Below are 18,009 nucleotides of genomic sequence, written 5' to 3'. Positions count from 1 at the left end.
CAACACCACCCAATATTTCGCTTAGCAATCTGTATGGACTAACTCCGAAATACTTTCTAGATAATCAACTAGAAGGTCTGACTCAATCTAGGTAAAAGTATCTCAAGAATTTAATATCTCTCTTGTTTTGATGTACTCGAGCTAATAGAAATCAGCGAGTCTTTAATCAAACACAAGGAATAACTTGGATAGTACCAAAGACCAATATCCAAGGATCAATCAATGACAATCAACAACCAAAGGTTGGATTACTCTAATTAATGATCTAACGCACAACCTGTATTATTTCAATTATAAAGATAAAAAAACATAATGCGGAATTTGAAATAACACAGCCACCACAAATTTTGTTAACGAGGAAACCGCAAATGCAGAAAAACCCCGGGACCTAGTCCAGATTGAACACACACTGTATTAAGCCGCTACAGACATTATCCTACTCCAAGCTAACTTCGGACTGGACTGTAGTTCAACCCCAATCAGTCTCCCACTGATCCAAGGTACAGTTGTACTCCCTACGCCTCTGATCCCAGCAAGATACTGCGCACTTGATTCCCTTAGCTGATCTCACCCACAACTAAGAGTTGTTACGACCCAAAATCACAGGCTTTGACAATAAACAAATCTGTCTCCCACAGACAAGTCTATCAAAGGATCAATCTGTCTCCCACAGATATACCCTAAAGGTTTTGTTCTGTCTTTTGATAATAATCAAGGTGAACATGAACCAATTGATAATCCAGTCTTATATTCCCGAAGAACAGCCTAGATAAATCAATCACCTCACAAAAATCTTCATCGTATGGTAGCGAAATAAGATTTTGCGGAATTACAAACAATGAGACGAAGATGTTTGTGATTAATTTTTATATTTTTCCTATCGGAGATATCAATATCAACCCAATCAATCTGATTGTACTCGTATGATAGAAGATGCAAGATCAGATCACACAACTACGGTAAAAGTATTATCGGTCTGGCTTCACAATCCCAATGAAGTCTTTAAGTCGTTAACCTGTTTTTAGAAGAAGAAAACCAAAGGTTAAAGGAGAACCGACTCTAGAACGCAAACTAGTATCACAGTAAGGTGTGGGGATTAGTTTTGCAGAGTTTTTAGATGTCCCCTTATATAGTCTTTCAAATCAGGGTTTTGCCTTGGTCACAGCAAACAATGTACACCGTTAGATGAAAACCTGATTTAGATTCAAGCTAATATTTCTCAACCGTTAGATCGAAAACATAGCTTGTTATACACAAATGAAATGCACGCTTCTAGGTTTGTTAACCGTACCCAAACACGTACATTGTTGGTTCAGCAATAGTTAACCAAAAGGTTAGCCATAACCAACCATATTCTTATTCACCATAACTAGTTCAAATGACTCAAATGAAATAGTTAGAGAATTGCAAGGAAATCTTATGTACTACACAAGACACAATTGAAACAAAGATGATTTGATTCACTCGAATCGGTTCATGAAATTTATAGCCACGGTTTCCAAATTTCATTCCTTAGTCTTTATAAGTTTAGGTTCAGAAATTATCTTCAGATATATAACCTTCTTAAGTTCGCACACTAGGTTCGCGGACTTAAGCAACCGGACAGAGTTTACAAACTCCAGCAGAAAATCTCGACAAAGACTTTCCGCCGATTCGCGGACTGGTACTCACGCAACTAGTTTGTCAACTCCAACATAATTTCTGGGGATGAGAAGTTCGACAGTTCACGGACTTGGTAACAACCCATTCTTCCGGTTTCTCTTGATCAACAAAGTTCACAAACTTTGGTTCAAGGGATAAGAATTATGCACATATGTGTTTCCACAACAATACTTATGTCCATCATTGGATATGTAATTTATACTCTCATTCCAATCATTGAAACATTCTTAGAGGACGTTATATAGTTGTTACACCATTTCTCGTCAAAGAAATTTTCAAAGTGATTGAAACATATCATGACTTTCGTCACTAGGTAAAGATAAACATGGTTGAAGCGAAAAGCTTACCAACACATATTTCGAGATATAGATAGGCGAGGTATACTCAGATCGAAATACCAAATGTGTATAATCCAAGTCTATATATATAGCATACGACTTCTTGTCTCAAAGATCAGGATATAGAATAGATAGATTTCTGAGTGACAGATAAGTTCAAGTCTTCACATACCTTTTTGTCGAGAAGTTTCACCGGTTCCTTGAGTAATTCTTCTACTTGTATGATGAATCTCCATGAAGTCCTTGAGCTCAACTACACTTTCTATCCTAGTTTGAGACTTAGCTATAATAGACTAGAAATCAAGACTTATAGTTTTGATTACTAACATTGACAAACATGCTTGATATAGCAACGCATGCGAGTTTGACCGAGCAATGCTCTAACACTATTGTATTTTGCATAAAGGATATAAGTGTTATAATCCTATTTCTAAAAGAACTTACATTCCAAGACATGTTATTTTCTCTGAAAATGAGTTATATTACTCTTCACCCACTGATTCTATTTTTCAGGCTTTAGTTGATTCAAATAATTTTTCTTCATCTTCTAATTCTCATGTTATAGAAGATAATTTCTCAGTTTCATTAGTTCCATCTCCTTCTTCAAAAATTGTCACAAGGTCTCAAAAAGGTATTACAAAATCAAAGCTTTTCCTGATCATGTTTCTTATGCTTATGTCAAATATCCACTTCTATCTGCTTTTGCTTCTTTTCTTAATATTCCATCTGAACCAAAAAGATTTAAAGAAGCAATTCAAATACTTGACTGGCAAGTTTCTATGAAAGATAAAAATGATGCTTTGCAAAGAAATGGTACATGGGACTTAGTGAATCCAGAACCGAGGTAAATAATTCACCAGAGATAAAAGATGAGGATCTCGAACAAGGTTTGTCTAATCCTTTACATAATTTAATATCTATTGATCCTTTCCATCCAATTGAAGTAACTTCTCAAAGAGTTGTTAACCCAGCTTTTAGGAAAATACCTCACTTAGGATTGGGGTTGTGTGCTTCCAAAGTTTTAACGGATTATTTTGCTTCTAAGTATCCACCACTTGATGTGTTTGATTCTAGTATTGTGCAGGTTCACCAAGCTGAAGAACCTTTTGAAGTTCCTGAATTCTATGTTCTCTATACACTTCCGAGTGTAGAAAGGACTAAGTGTGGGGGAAACTTCAATAAAGTGATAGCTTCTATATTTATATTTTGTGCTAATATTTTTGTGAAGTTGTTGTTAGAATTGCAGATTGTTTTCTGGGCAGACTACCAGATTTTCAGATTGTTGGTGTATGGACGATAACGAGAAGGTCAGGCTGAGGACGTTAAACTAAGCGATGCATGGGAGGAAACCCATAGGTTTTGTATTTTCTATCATTTTGTTTTTAGTTTTCTTCTTTTGCATATCATATTAGGATTTCCCACCTTGACTTTACTTAGGACGAGTCAATTACATTGAGGACAATGTAGAGTTTAAGTGTGGGGGAGTGTTTGGATATTTTGCACATAGAGTTTTTAGCCTTTTTGAGTCAATTTTTCAAAATTTGCATAAAAAAACCTCCAACTTGTAGAGATTTTAGAGTCACTACCATACTTCTAGGTATCTTTACATAGAGATCTGACCGACATAATTGAACTTGGAAGTGTTAGGGAACTACGTTGGATTTCTTGCTTGTTATAGTGTTAAATAATGGATTTAATCATGTCGGTGATGCAAATGAGGAGAAGGGATAAATGCATTATTAGAGTTGCTGATCAATCATTAGTGGAGACTACCTATTTTCATATCAACTGAGGCACCAGACCAGATTTCTCATATGAATGTTTTGGGATGTAAATGGGTTTATAGAGTAAAGTTGAAATCAGATGGTACCGTGGATAGATGTAAATCTGGATTGGTTGCTCAGGGATATAATCAACAAGACGGAATAAACTATGGTGAGACTTTTAGTCCTGTTGTTAAGTCTACCACAATTAGAGTTGTTTTGTGCATTGCTGTTTCTAGAGGATGGTCTATAGTTGGTGTGTTGCAGTATCTGTGTTTAACAAGACCATATGTATGTTTGTCAGTTAACTATGTAAGTCAATTTATGCATGTTCCCACATATGTTCATCTGTTATTGGTAAAGAGAATTCTTAGATATCTGAAGGGAACTATTGGTAATGGTATTACTTTAAGGAAAGGAGATATTCATGAGTTAACTGCTTACACCGACTCTGATTGGGGAAGTTGTCCAGAGACAGCTAGATCTACTTGTGGTTATGCAATATTTTTTGGGGGTTCTCTGATTTCATGGTCTAGCAAAAAGCAGTCTAATGTGTCATGATCTACTGCAGAGGCTGAGTATAAAAGTTTATCAGTTGCAACAACAGAATTAGAATGGATTTCTTCTTTATTATCTGAGCTTCACATTACTTTAAAATTACCTATTACACTTTACTGTGATAATACAAGTGCAATTTACTTGTCTGCTAACCCTGTACCTCATTCCAGGGCCAAACATATAAAGATACACTATCATGTGGTCAGAGAACTGGTAACTAGTGGTTTCTTGAATGTCCAGCATATTCCTTCAGATCAACAGTTAGCAGACTTGTTTACCAAAGGGTTGTATGCTCCAGCTTTTACTTCTCTTCTGCAACAATTACTTGGTTCTTCTGCTGCAAGTACTTCTGTTACTTCTTCTGCTTTATGTCAGTCTCCACACATTGATTCTACAGGCAATTGTCAGTTAACTGTGTCAGAGAATGCTTGTAATGATTGAGTTGCTTAGATTGCTTTTAATGATTGAGTTTCATCTTGTAATGATTGAGATATTGGTCATTGACCTTAGTCTTGTTAATTAGTTCTTTTCAAACTGATTCTTGTACCAATTATCAGTTTGAGGGGGCTAATAGGAATGCTTGTAATGATTGAGATATTGGTCTTTGACTTTAGTAAGAAAGTCATTGAAAAGGGATAGTATTTAATGTGTTTGAATTGAGTCTGTCTGTATCAATTTTATCATCCCTGAAAATAATAAACTTCTCTTCTTTCATCTTTGTTATACTTTCTTGCTTTCTTGTTTATCATGAGATTATCAATTCTCAATACCTATATTTATAGACAACTCAAATTTGTTAACTGTGCGCGATAAGATCTAAAGATATGATCCTCAAATGTACTACGTTTTTCGTTATTTTGTCAATGCTGTCTTTTCGGCTGGCAGGGGTCACCTGACATATTGTAAACAATAGTGTCCGCTGAACTAGTGACATTCCAGAGGTAACACTCATCGGAACCATTAAGGTAGTATACTTGTTGAATTCTTCCTAATGCACCTGTTACCGAGCTCCCACTGTAATTCAGCACACCCTGTCCTTGTGAATTGTTTAGAACGCTGGACACCCAAGGAGACGAACTTGAACCAGCCAAACGCTTCTCGTTAAATCCCAAGGAGATATATGAAAGTGCAGTGTGGCTGTCATGGCCTAGAGGTACATTTTCAGCATGAAAAGACAGTGGAAAGTTTTGATATCTTTCAAACGTGTACATATAAGAAGATGGAGACGGAACAATGGCATAAACACGGCTACTTGCATCTATTGTCTGATTTACTGTATGCGAACTTCCATGCATTGTCATTCTGTTGGTGAAACTGAAGTCCTGAAATGAGTTAGTAGTGATATTCCCATGAGAGGATTTAACCCAACCAGACACAGAAAAAGACCTGATTGCGCTAGTAATGTAAGAACCCTTTTTCTTCGAAACCAAAGAGATTTTAGAAGGTGGAGTTATATTTCTAATCAACTCTCCTGTAGTTGCGTCACTTTCATGATCCAACCAAATATGTAAATTTGCATCTCTATACCATTCATTCAAAGCATTTGTAACACCAAACCCAAACTCATGCTGTTTCCCATCCAAAATCTTCCCTAAAAAGGGCGTAATTTCGATATCATAAGAAGGGAGATCAAACGATCCAATGGCAGTAACGGGTCTCCAAATCAAAGGATTCAACCCACCAGTGAACACCACAGTAAAAGGCCAAACTGCACCAATTTCATCACCATTTAATCTAACAACAACTTCTCTAAAAGGTCCATTTCCAGGCGTACCAGTAAGATTATATGCATTTATATACTCATTTGGAGGATGCGCATACCAAAACTTATCCTTAGAATGAAATGACACATACACTTCAAGCACCGCCCTATAAGAATTCCGAGGTATTGTGAATTTTTTGGACTGAGTATCTGTGGAATTCTCAACCAAGAACCATAACCCATCATTCAAAGAAAGATTTCTTGAAATGCGCATGATCAAATCGGCTGGATCTTCAAAAATTGATGGTGATTTATGATGAAGAGGGTAAAAATGAAATGTTAAGTTGGCATGGTAAGTAGCAGTATAAGTAGAATCAACAATATTACCAAGATAAAACTTGGGGTTTTACAAGGAGAGAAGTATACCTTGTAATATCTTTCTGGATAATCCAAATAATACCTGACGGTGTTGGTTCAGCAGTACAACTTCTAAATATTTCAACACCACTTAACCAAACACCAAAGATTCTATCAAATTGAAATCCTTCAGCAGTTGATTCCCATTCAATGGAGAAATGTTTTGATGGGCAATTTCTAGGAGGTTTGTAATTGACAAGTGCTGGAGATTTCCCATATGTATAACCAAAATCATGTTGAAGAAGTAGAAGAGAAGCACATGGTTTTGCTTTAGGAGGTATTTTTATGGGTTTCGTTACTTCGAAATATTTTGTTAATGGGGTTTCAGATTTCCATGGGAAGAAGAGAAAGAATTGGTGAGCAGACACAGGATGAAAAGAACGGCAGCTGCAGCAGAAGAAGAAACCATGATGCTAATAAGAGCTGCATATGTTAAAGAGTGTTTCAGACTTGCTACTGGAAACTCGATTTTCTACTCATCTGCTGCTTTAATGATATCCACTCTGTAATCCTAACTTTAGTTTCTTTCTTTCTACTAAAATTGTTCATGGCATTAACAGGGCCACTTTACTGACTTTATCTAGTTTCGCAAATTTGGCTGAAGGACGGAACCTTATTCTGTCAGTATAGAGCATTATTATTTAGCAGCAATCCAATTATGGTAACCATGATAAATAATCTAGTTGGGAGGATGGATTTTCAAAGTAAAAATATTTATCTAACCAGACAAGGAATGCACATGCTCAAAATGAATAACACGGCTATTTGGAGCTTTACTCCAAGACAATAAATGTCCTAGGAAGTAAACAGGTTGCCTCATCTAGGTCTGTGTTGGGCAATAAAGGTCATTCATGTCAGACACAAACAATAGTGGGACTGCCAATTCTTCTCCTGAGCATGGTATCACACTAATATTCGGGATATGTGGATGCCAGAACCAAAGGATTTAATTGCACTCAAATTCAGCACTTTATATCATGAAAGATGTTTCAGTTAAGGATTGTATTTAAGAGTTAAGACAAACAAACAACGGTGTACTATAGTGACACCTTTGAACCTCCCAAACAATATCTACAGTGACGATAATAAATGACCCAGTTACTTCTAGATATGCTGAACATTTCGGAGCAAGATAACAAGGATCAATTTTGAAGTGTTACAGGAGTTAGGTATTCATCAAAAACTTACATGCTAAGTTCACATCCCTGTGGCGTAGAAACATTGATTGATCCCTCTCTCTCAAGCGAGTTCCCAGTAATCATCCAAGTAGATGCTCTCCAAGCATGTAACGGAACATTTTCCCATTTTTAAAGCCTGAGTTAAACCGTCTTTTCTGCTGGCAGGGGTCACCTGATATGTTGTAAAGAATAGTGTAGTTTGAACTACTTACATTCCAAAAATAACATTCAGCAGAACCATCAAGGTGGTATACTTGTTGAGCACTTCCTAATCCACCTGTTACCAAGTTCCCACTGAAATTTAGCACACCCTGTCCTTGTTGTGAATTGTTTAGACCGCTGGACACCCAAGGAGACGAACTTGAACCAGCTAAACACTTCTCGTTAAATCCCAAGGAGACATATGAAAGTGAAGTGCGGTTTCCATGGCCTGGAGGAACATCTTCAGTATGAAAATACAATGGAAAGTTTTGGTATCTTTCAGCCGTGTATATATGAGAAAATAAAGATGGAATGATGGCATAAACCCGGCTACTTGCATCTATTGTCTGATTTACTGTATGCGAACTTCCATGCATTGTCATTCTGTTGGTGAAACTGAAGTCCTGAAATGAGTTAGTAGTGATATTCCCATGAGAGGATTTAACCCAACCAGACACAGAAAAAGACCTGATTGCGCTAGTAATGTAAGAACCCTTTTTCTTCGAAACCAAAGAGATTTTAGAAGGTGGAGTTATATTTCTAATCAACTCTCCTGTAGTTGCGTCACTTTCATGATCCAACCAAATATGTAAATTTGCATCTCTATACCATTCATTCAAAGCATTTGTAACACCAAACCCAAACTCATGCTGTTTCCCATCCAAAATCTTCCCTAAAAAGGGCGTAATTTCGATATCATAAGAAGGGAGATCAAATGATCCGATGGCAGTAATGGGTCTCCAAGTGAGAGGATTAAACCCACCAGTGAAAACCACAGTAAAAGGCCAAAGTGCACCAATTTCATCGCCATTTAATCTAACAATAACTTCACTAAAAGGTCCATTTCCAGGTTTATCAGTAAGATTATATGCATTTATATACTCATTTGGAGGATTTCCATACCAATTCTCATCATCAAAATGAAATGACACATACACTTCAAGCACTGCCCTATGAGAATTCTGAGGTATTGTGAATTTTTGGACTGAATATCTGTGGAATTCTGAACCAAGAACCATAACCCATCATTCAAAGGAAGGGTTCTTGAAATGGGTATGATCAAATCAGCTGGATTTTCAACAATTGATGGTGATTTATGATGAATAGGGTAAAAATGAATTGTTAAATTGACATGGTACATAGCAGTATAAGTATCATCAACAATATTACCAAGATAAACAGCCAAAACTTGGGGTTTTATAAGGAGAGAAGTATACCTTGTAATATCTTTCTGGACAGTCCAAATAATACCTGATGGTGTTGGTTCAGCAGTACAACTTCTGAATATTTCAACACCACTTAACCAAATACCAAAGATTCTATCAAACTGTCTTCCTTTAGCCGTTGATTTCCATTCAAGTACAATTCTTGAGAAACCCTTTTGTGATGATGGGCAATTTGATGGTGGTTTGTAATTGACAAGTACTGGTGATTTCCCATATGTGTATCCAAAATCTGTTGAAGAACAAGAAGAGAAGCACATGGTTTTGCTTTAGGGGGTAGTTTTATGGGTTTTGTTACTTCGAAATAACTTGTTAATGGGGTTTGAGATGATGAGAACTGTGATGAACTGAATAATAAGTGATTGTTTTTTTGGAGATTTGTTTGAGAAGAGACAGAATTTGTGAGTAGGCAGAGGATGAAAAGAACAGCAGCAGCAGCAGAAGAAGAAGAATAATCCATGATGCTAATGAGAGCTGCCTAGATTAAAGAGTGTGTTAGACTTGTTACTGGAAAGTCAACTCTCAAATTTCTTTCTGAATCTAATCATCTACTTTTTCTCTTAAATAGTCTTAACATCCATTCTTCTGTGAGCTGAACTATTTCTCCATTTAAAGTCAACAAGAACAAAAAGCATATGGATTTTTTATTTTTCTTTCTACTGAAGTGGTTGACGACACATCAAACGGAGCACTTCACATACTTATCTGCTTCAGCAGATTACATTACCCACAAGTATAGGGAAGTCGACCATGCAGCTGGTTTTGACTGGGGGAGTAGATTTCTGTTCCACTCCTACTACCCCCGTTCTATGAGGCTCTGCGCTAGTGTTTTATGTTGTTTTCAGAGTACCCGAAAGAAAGAAAGAAAAGAAAAGATGCCAATGAATTGAACAAAAAACCAGAAGCAATCATTATTGTAACCGGTGATAATCTTGCAAGACTGGATTTTGTAAGTAAAAGTAGTATCCATATCATGATACAATCAACAACAGTCTCTTCCAAATAAACTTCTTTTGTTGTTCATTTACATGTTGTAACCTTAAATATTGATTGATAATCAACAAGGAGACAAAATTTCATGCTCAAAATGAACAACCCGGCTATTTGAGCTCTGTTCTAAGACCATAAATGTCGACAGGTTGCCTCGTCTAGGTCTGTGTTTGGGCGTTTCATTCATATATCATGCTTAACATTGTAAATAAAATGACAAAAGGGAATTGAAGCAACAAGCCTAAAGATTGAAGCTTCTGAAATTGAAGGATTAATATGAATTAACACGAGTCCAGAAACCTAATCTGACCTTGTTTCTCTGCATTAATAATAACATACACTACATTTAATTAACAACGATATATTATATTATAACAGTTCTAGGACACAATCAATAGCGGGACTGTCAATTCTATAAGGAGAGAAAATGAACCCTAGCAAGTGTGTATTCTTTTCCTGCTATCCAAACACCGGTCTGTGACCATTGCACATCCTCCCAGTCAAGACTCTCCTCCAATACCTGCACAAGGATAGTCCATATCAGAAGCCTATACAGCACAACTAATTAGTAGTAACGTCATGTTGTTAATAGGGGAATCCAGTATATCAAACTAGAAGGCAGAAAAGAAAATCTAAGCAGACAAGTTGTTTCCCTTGTACCCGGAATAAAGACTTATTGCCAGTCAATTTTAGTTAAATACAACTCAAATTTGTTAGCAATGCGCGAGAAGATCTGAGTTTTTTGAATCGAAATATTATTGTGATCCTCGATGTTCTACGTGTTTCATTATTTTGTCAACACTATTCCTAGCAGGTTAAAATACAAGTTGAAAACACATACCTCCAAGTGTTCAATGGGCAACGGGATCCCAATTGAACGCATAACCCTCTGGGGCAGGATCTTCTTACAACGAGACCATCGGAATCCATCAATAACTACGGTTTCACGTTCCGCCACATTTCTCTCACCATTTGAAGCGTGAGAATTATGGTGGCTTTGATGTTTTTCCTTGTCACTTTCTGGTATATGAGAGATTGCGCTAACTGTTTTCTCTCCATTGAAACAGAGCTCGTACCTATCGAGAAACACAAAGATGTATAAGTACCACCATAAATGAAGATGGCAGCTGCTTAATAGCTACAAAACTTTAGCTTATCCAAAGTCACAGACACACAAGTACAACTATGCAAATATATAGACTACATGGTATGTTCATGGCTATATACACACATATATCCCGATAAAGATGATTATATACCTGTCTTTAGGTGTTTCCAAATATAAAACTTCTCCCTTCTTCAAACGAGCAGATGTATAAAGAGGCTTCTTCAGTCCCTTGTCAGCAACTATGCTTATGCTATATTTAATCCTAAAGTTATTGTCAAGCAAGGGAAAGATTAGTTCATGAAATTCTAAAAGCATTAGCAAAGCTAGATGAAAAAAAGACATCAAATCCATTGGGAAGGCAAATGCAGTTATTATCCTAGTCTCCAGTCTAGTGTTTCATTTTTCCGAATAACTTCGCAGCTCCAGTTTAGTGTTTCATTTTTCCGAATAACTTCTCAGGAGTTCATAGTTAAAGCTAGATTGATAAAGAAGATAAAGTTTCAAATAGTACAGAAGTTATACCAAGGTTCATTGCAGTGATTGTATTGAATTGTGACTTCTCGAACGAATCTTTGTTGCCGCATTGCATTCTACGAAAGATTAAATGACCACAGTTAATATTCAATCAATGAAAAGGGCTTGAAAACAATAGTGTAATAACAATAATAATTGGAAGATGAAAACTATCAGACTCCAAACTGTTGAATGACAACTGCTAATTACATCCTATCTATTAGCAAAATGGTAAGCTTATTCAAAATCACAACAAAAAAAAAAAAAAAAAAGAGAGAGAGAGAGAGAGAGAGAAAGAAAGAAAACCATAACAACTCCCAGAACATAATAATTCTGCAGTAAGATCAGAAGAATGCATTTCAGAAATGGAAGCAATGCCTGTGAAACTTAATAGATGAATGCACTGTGAGGAGGTGTGTTAGTTAGAAAGGATTTGATAGTGACAATTATCGAGGAGGCAACTCGAGGTAGGTGATAGGAAAACCTGAGTGGGGTTAGAAAAGGCTACACACCTTGGTAAACATGTACACTTACGTCAATACTCATCATAAACCACTATCCATGAATGTCCAGAATCTTGTGATAACTAAATTGCTTAGCTCAAGATACTTTTAGCAAAGACAATTAAGAAGCACTCTGAGTATCCAAGTGTTAACACTTCAATAAGAACCTACGGTCTTTTGACTGCCTAAAAGCTAAGGCTCTCTTTGTTCTGCCTTTCACCTGGATATCTAACAGGTCTATTCTTATTCTTAAGATTACTATCAAACTTTGACGTCAATTTACCGACTGTTTATTTATCATATAGAATAAGGGAATGTAAAGTATGAACCCCTATTCAGCATAATTTGGTCAAACAGAAGAACAACATTTACACACTAGGTAGATTTTGTTTAGCAGGTGCACAACAAAAATATATACAACATAGTCAGAACAAAAAGAAGCAGAAAAATATGTTACCGAAGCTGCTGATCTGGTAGTTATCGAGCGTTCAACTGCCACTGGAGCAAGAGTAGGCTCCACTGTTGATGTATGTGTCAGACAAGGGTCAAGATCAATGCTTCCCCCACCCTTCTGCATTTAATTTTGACATTGGAGAAAACAGAGTGAGAAACTAAGGTAGCTATTGATGAAATTTCAAGTACAAACTTCTACCTCCAATGAAAAGCAGGCAGGTGAGTATTGACTTTCAACTTTATACCCCAAGGAATTGGATACTAAAGGAAAACTTAATAAAAACAAAATTAGTAACCTTTACAATGGAGCATCTTTCAACACGGTAACTACAACCAGTAGCAGCTCCCCAAGCACGGGAACGGACATTATTTCTCAACGTCGACAAGTAACCTACAAAAAATGTAAATGGTTACCATAAATAAATATAAGAGATATAACTACAACATAAAACACCTAGACTTGCACCATAAAGCATTAAACATCAATGCACTAAAATTTTTAACAAAATTTTCTTCAGTAAAAGCATAACAGTATAACTTTAGTAACAGAAGTTAAAGATGATTCAAAATAGAGAAATATGCCAAGGTTCGGAGTTTAATCTGTGAGCTTACAAGATTGTGGAGGCAACACTCGTATAGTTGCACATAGTTCTTGGATAGCAGGTGGAGGAGGAGACGCTGTTAGGCGGCAGTAACCAGTGTGCATGAGAACTGCCAAACAAAATTCATTGTAAATACTAGCCCCAAAAGTAAAATAGTACATTAGGTAAAATATATATTCGACCCAGTTCACGTGGTTAACAACAAATAAGTTACATACCAGCAACAAGGTCAGAATCATCAGTGTAGATATCCGTCCCCCATAACTGGCCACTTTTGACCTGCCCATGAAATTTGAATTAAGAAATAGGCAGGAAAGAAAATGTTCAGAAGATTAGATACAGAAGGTACTTATACGGCTAGATATGTAGCTAATTAGCTGTCTTCTCAGACATAAATGAGAACATGAGATAGTTAATATTCATTTATAACCACGAAAAAAATGGTAACTACAATCGAATATGCAACCTGCCCTGTTCATATATACAGGATCAAAGCACCTTCATCTTTTGGGGTCAGTAACACAAAGCAGAATATGTTATTTTTTCCTCCTTTCACTACCCTTCCAAGATATTCAAGGGCGTCCTTGTTAACCAAGAGAAAGCCGAACCCATAGATCAACACTAAACATTTCAAAAACGGTATTCAAGGGTCTGCCTACCAATCACAAAGTCTCCTCAAAAAGAATCTCATAAAGCCAAATTATTATCTTGCTCGACCTTCGGATTTATGTGATTTTAAGTTTTTAGGTTATGTTTTGGAACCTCTCTAATGAGCAGTGAGAATATTTGCTTACATTTATAAGGCTATAGTGAACTCTTAATCCACAATTACGGTCGGGAAACTAAGGAAAAAAAAAGTAATTTAAGGAAGGCTGATTTCTAATGATAACAATCAAGTCTAATGACACTTGGATACAACGAGATATCCAAGTGTATAACGTAAAAATGAAAACGGGTTAAGAACCAAAAAAAAAAAAAAGATTAAAAAATACAAGAATGAATAAGCTTTTATATCACATGCTCATTGCTTACCTGACGATTTGTAGCAGTAACACAGTCGGTAGGTATCCGAATTTCCAGAGTTGGGCCATTAAGAGAGGAGTCATCTTTACTGTTCTCTTGAGAGGATTCAAATTCCTTCCACGATTTTATCAACTCTTGCATGCAATCACCAATTTTATAAACCACACTAGTTACTTCTGGTTTTCCTGAAACAGAGATATAACAACCAACATGCAGGGTAAATTCAGAAAACGACATAAGCAGGTTCAGTAAAGTTCGGAAAAATTAAACGGACTCCTGAAAGAAGGATGCAGCTTTCTTTGCATAAAGAAACATGTACTCGGAGGTTCTAACTTGCAAAACATATATCAGCCTCAATTAAATTTCATAAGATGGTTGCTAACCTTGAGATCTGCCAAAGAAAACAGACAACAAAAACTTTAGTACGTATTCCAGAGATAATTAAAGAACAGTAACCAAAACATAAATGTGCCTCATTTTTTTAATATATAAAGTAAACCTTACCCTTCGATATCCCGGGAGCGAGATCGAAACCGAGGCTCCCTGTTACCCACTTGAGGAGATCCCCTAGGTCGAAGCATCCTCCTACGCTGCTGATTGCTATATCCAAAAACTTCTCTTTCTCTTTCTGAACCTCCATCACCCTCTGTGCAGCCGTCATCTGACTCCTTATCAAAACACATGCGTTTTCCTTGTCTATCTCCTTCAATATCAGCATCCTTTTCTTGCCTCTTTTCCTTAGCATCTTTGTCCTGGTTTTTCATGTTCTCACAATCTTTGAGCCTGTTTTGCTCTAAAGCTTGATTTTCCTGGTCTGCCATTTTGGTAGATCCATCCACCAATTCTTTCTCATCATTAAGAACCTCCTTCTCAGTCCCACTAACTGCCTCCCTCTTTACATGGTCATTTTCCCTCTCCTTCAGTCGCTCTTCTTTATGAAGGTCCTTTCTCTCCTTCTCCCACTTATCCGACTTTCTTTCTTCCTTTGTTGAATCCCTGCGTTCAATATTGTTATAACCTGGTTGTGTGATATTTCGACGGTCATTTCTGTCCTTTTCCTTGTCTCCCCAATCCTTTGGTTTCTCTTCTTTCTTTTTCCTGTCCTTCTCTTTCATTCTATCATCCCCTCTTGTACCGGCCTTATTGTCGCCCAAAGATTCGTGTGTACCTAAGCGACTTGGATCTTCAATAACTGAAGATTTATTTCCACTCTCAGTTGCACCTTGGAAATTAGTTTGCGGTGATGACCAAGGACCCATTGAGGTTTCTGGATGTCTACCTCCTCTGTGATGTTCCTTAGGCTCTTTTCGGCTCAATTGGGTATTTCCTGCAGCATGTCCATCCCTCTCACTCTTCAACTCTAAATGGGGCTCCTTATCACGTTTCATTTCTTTATCATCGCTACCTCTACTTTCTTTATCAATATGTACATCTTTCTCGCCGCGGGGAAATTGAGAACTAATCCTTGCTTCAGTTGTTGAATGTTCATTTCCAGTCTCATTCCCTCCTTGAACGTTATTTTGGGGCAAAATCCTTGCAGTTGAACTTCCATCTGGTGTATCAGAATATCTATTTCCTCTGTGGTGTTCTTTTGATTCTTTCTGGGTTGAAACAGTACTATTACCTGAGTTGAAAATACTCTTTTCTGTCCTAGCACCGCTCTTCAAATCTATATTAGGCTCCCTGTCGTGTTTCGTTTCATTTTTGTTCTCATCCACCTTATTTTCTTTCCTCATATCATTCTCAACTCTAGGACCAAGTACATCCATCCTTTGAGGAGTGGGTTCAGTGTCCAACCTGGTTTCTGAAGAATGTGTGACATTGCGATCTCTGTTGTTCTTCGCATCTTTCAAGTTCAACTCCAACCTGCCTTCTGAAGGAACCGGGTGATATGTTGAAAGCATAGGTGATCTTTTGTCAGCATCACGAGATTCAATCCGAGGAACTTTTGCCAACCGACCATCTGGCCCCTGCTGTTCAGGAGGAAGAGGGTGGTATTCGTTAGAAACTGGATGAGAAGCTTTTCCTGAACCCTTACTGGTATCTTCAAGTGTCTGTTTGGAAGTCAAAGGATGGCTTCCCTCTTCATGTGGTCTTTTCGGAGCACCACTCATGATCAAGTCTCACAGAAGTAACTGAAAAAAACAACTGTATTCTTGTATCTTCACTAGCGAAAACATCTGCTAAACACCACCTGTGAATCAAAGCCCATATGCCAAACTTTAGCAAACTGAAAGACTTTAACAAGGAGAATCACAAGATACTGTAAGAAATAGCATGAAAAAATGAACGAACCATACGATAAACAAACACATCCATCTATCAGGTCAATCTTTGACCTCAACATTGCAGTGCAAGAGAAAAACCCAATGATAGAAGAACGAAACCTAAACTTTCTTCATCACACATATTTTTAAAAAAAAATCACAAAAAAAAAGCCGAAACTTTTCTTCTTTTCTATCCAAAAACACCAAAGTAAGACGAAAAAAACAAGCCCAATATCACCCAAATGCAAATACCCTAACATTCCAGATCCTCACAACAATAAAAAATACCCACACCAAATTTCTTCCCTAATACTTTCTCAATAACAAAAAAAGAGAGACACTGTCAAATACTTGATAATATGTAACTCCATATTCAACCTATCTAACTATCTCTTTCAAAATACCATCTCAATCAAACCAAAAACAAAAAACAAAAAAAGATACTTCCTTTTCCCATTATTCTACCATTATAATCTCAATAACAACACAAATTTTCATCCTCTCTTCAAAAAAATCCAATAACTTAAAAAACCACTCAACTCAACCATGAAAAGCACAAAATTTCATCAAAATTAACAAATTCTACCATGTATTACAAAGATGAAACACAGATTAAGCAATTACCGTTATGATAATCTTGTTTTTGGATCTATTTGTGGTTGAAATTAGGGTTCACTGAAACCAAGAAAAACAAATGTAGACATTAGAAGTTAAAATTAAACCTTAAAATGGGGATTATCAAGAAGAGTGTGAAGAGAAAACCACATACACTTTTACCTGCGGCTCTCCGAACTGAAGCTCCGTTAAAAAAAAAAGAAAAGACCTGATAAAATTTATCAAACCTGGCTTCTTGTAAAATTTTCCATTTGCTTCTTTTATTTCATATACTGAGTTTTATATGTGACTGAAATGCCCTTAAGCTGTTCTAAAGAAAGGTTTTTGACGTTGACACCATTGGTATTCCATGGGGCCGTCTACTTGATTCGGGTCCATGTGGGGGCTTTTAGTTGGTCTTGGTGCTAGCCCTTCTCAGTATGAGCCGCACGAGCACTAGTTCGTTTTTGGATATGTACTGTGTTGGATAATTGTGGATTTATATAGAAACAATACTTAGCCGGGCTAAATTTATTGTTCTTTAAGTTCAACATATTGTACATTGTGTTCGATATTTGTGGCTATTTATATAGGAGGGATGATCCATGGACATTCTTAGATGGACAAGGTTGATAAAATTTGTGTCATTTTTTTCGGAAAACTCAAACGATAATGAATTTAAGTGTAATATTTTGATGATATGTTCCTATTATAAAACTCCACATTCCTACAAAAAATGAACACAATTCGAGATGTATAAAACGACGATCTACCCCTTTGAATATCAGTCGTTCAAATTTAACGGTTAAAATTAAGATTGATAGATGGTGAGGTTTGTTATCTCGAATTGCGTTTAATTTTTTGTAGGAATGTGGAGTCTTATAAGAGGAACATATCATCAAAATATTACACTT

At 36.6% G+C, this 18,009-nt stretch overlaps 1 protein-coding gene and 2 pseudogenes across 2 annotated transcripts; all 3 read right to left on the bottom strand.

Moving 5' to 3' along the window:
- Positions 1-5,181: 5,181 nt before the first annotated feature.
- Positions 5,182-6,849, bottom strand: LOC113305437 (annotated as a pseudogene).
- Positions 6,850-7,376: 527 nt separating this feature from the next.
- LOC113306626 lies at positions 7,377-10,146 on the bottom strand (annotated as a pseudogene).
- Positions 10,147-10,259: 113 nt separating this feature from the next.
- On the bottom strand, positions 10,260-17,382 carry LOC113306625 (zinc finger CCCH domain-containing protein 13-like). 2 transcript variants are annotated; one of them, XM_026555545.1, is made up of 13 exons: positions 17,279-17,382; positions 17,126-17,176; positions 14,739-16,428; positions 14,618-14,625; positions 14,244-14,419; positions 13,430-13,490; positions 13,222-13,320; positions 12,906-13,000; positions 12,614-12,727; positions 11,663-11,730; positions 11,292-11,402; positions 10,874-11,108; positions 10,260-10,552 (listed from the first exon to the last, which is right to left on the bottom strand). In XM_026555545.1, exons 3-13 carry the CDS (start codon positions 16,346-16,348, stop codon positions 10,445-10,447), a joined length of 2,685 nt encoding a protein of 894 aa, XP_026411330.1. In that variant the 5' UTR covers positions 16,349-16,428; positions 17,126-17,176; positions 17,279-17,382; the 3' UTR covers positions 10,260-10,444. The 2 variants fall into 2 exon arrangements, with proteins under 2 accessions (XP_026411330.1, XP_026411331.1); XM_026555546.1 differs by having other exon boundaries at positions 17,271-17,365.
- Positions 17,383-18,009: the final 627 nt, after the last annotated feature.

Source organism: Papaver somniferum, chromosome 8 (assembly GCF_003573695.1).
Source record: "Papaver somniferum cultivar HN1 chromosome 8, ASM357369v1, whole genome shotgun sequence".
Classification (NCBI taxonomy): domain Eukaryota; kingdom Viridiplantae; phylum Streptophyta; class Magnoliopsida; order Ranunculales; family Papaveraceae; genus Papaver; species Papaver somniferum.
This window is presented reverse-complemented; position numbering and strand designations above follow the sequence as displayed.

Bases quoted from the DNA above. Each gene is read 5' to 3' on its own strand.
- LOC113306625 (XM_026555545.1), bottom strand. From the start codon at position 16,348: ATGAGTGGTGCTCCGAAAAGACCACATGAAGAGGGAAGCCATCCTTTG. The intron at 11,403-11,662 runs GTATAACTTCTG...CAATAACTTTAG, and splicing joins AATCACTGCAATGAACCTTG to GATTAAATATAGCATAAGCA. The intron at 11,109-11,291 runs GTATATAATCAT...GTTTCTCGATAG, and splicing joins TTGGAAACACCTAAAGACAG to GTACGAGCTCTGTTTCAATG.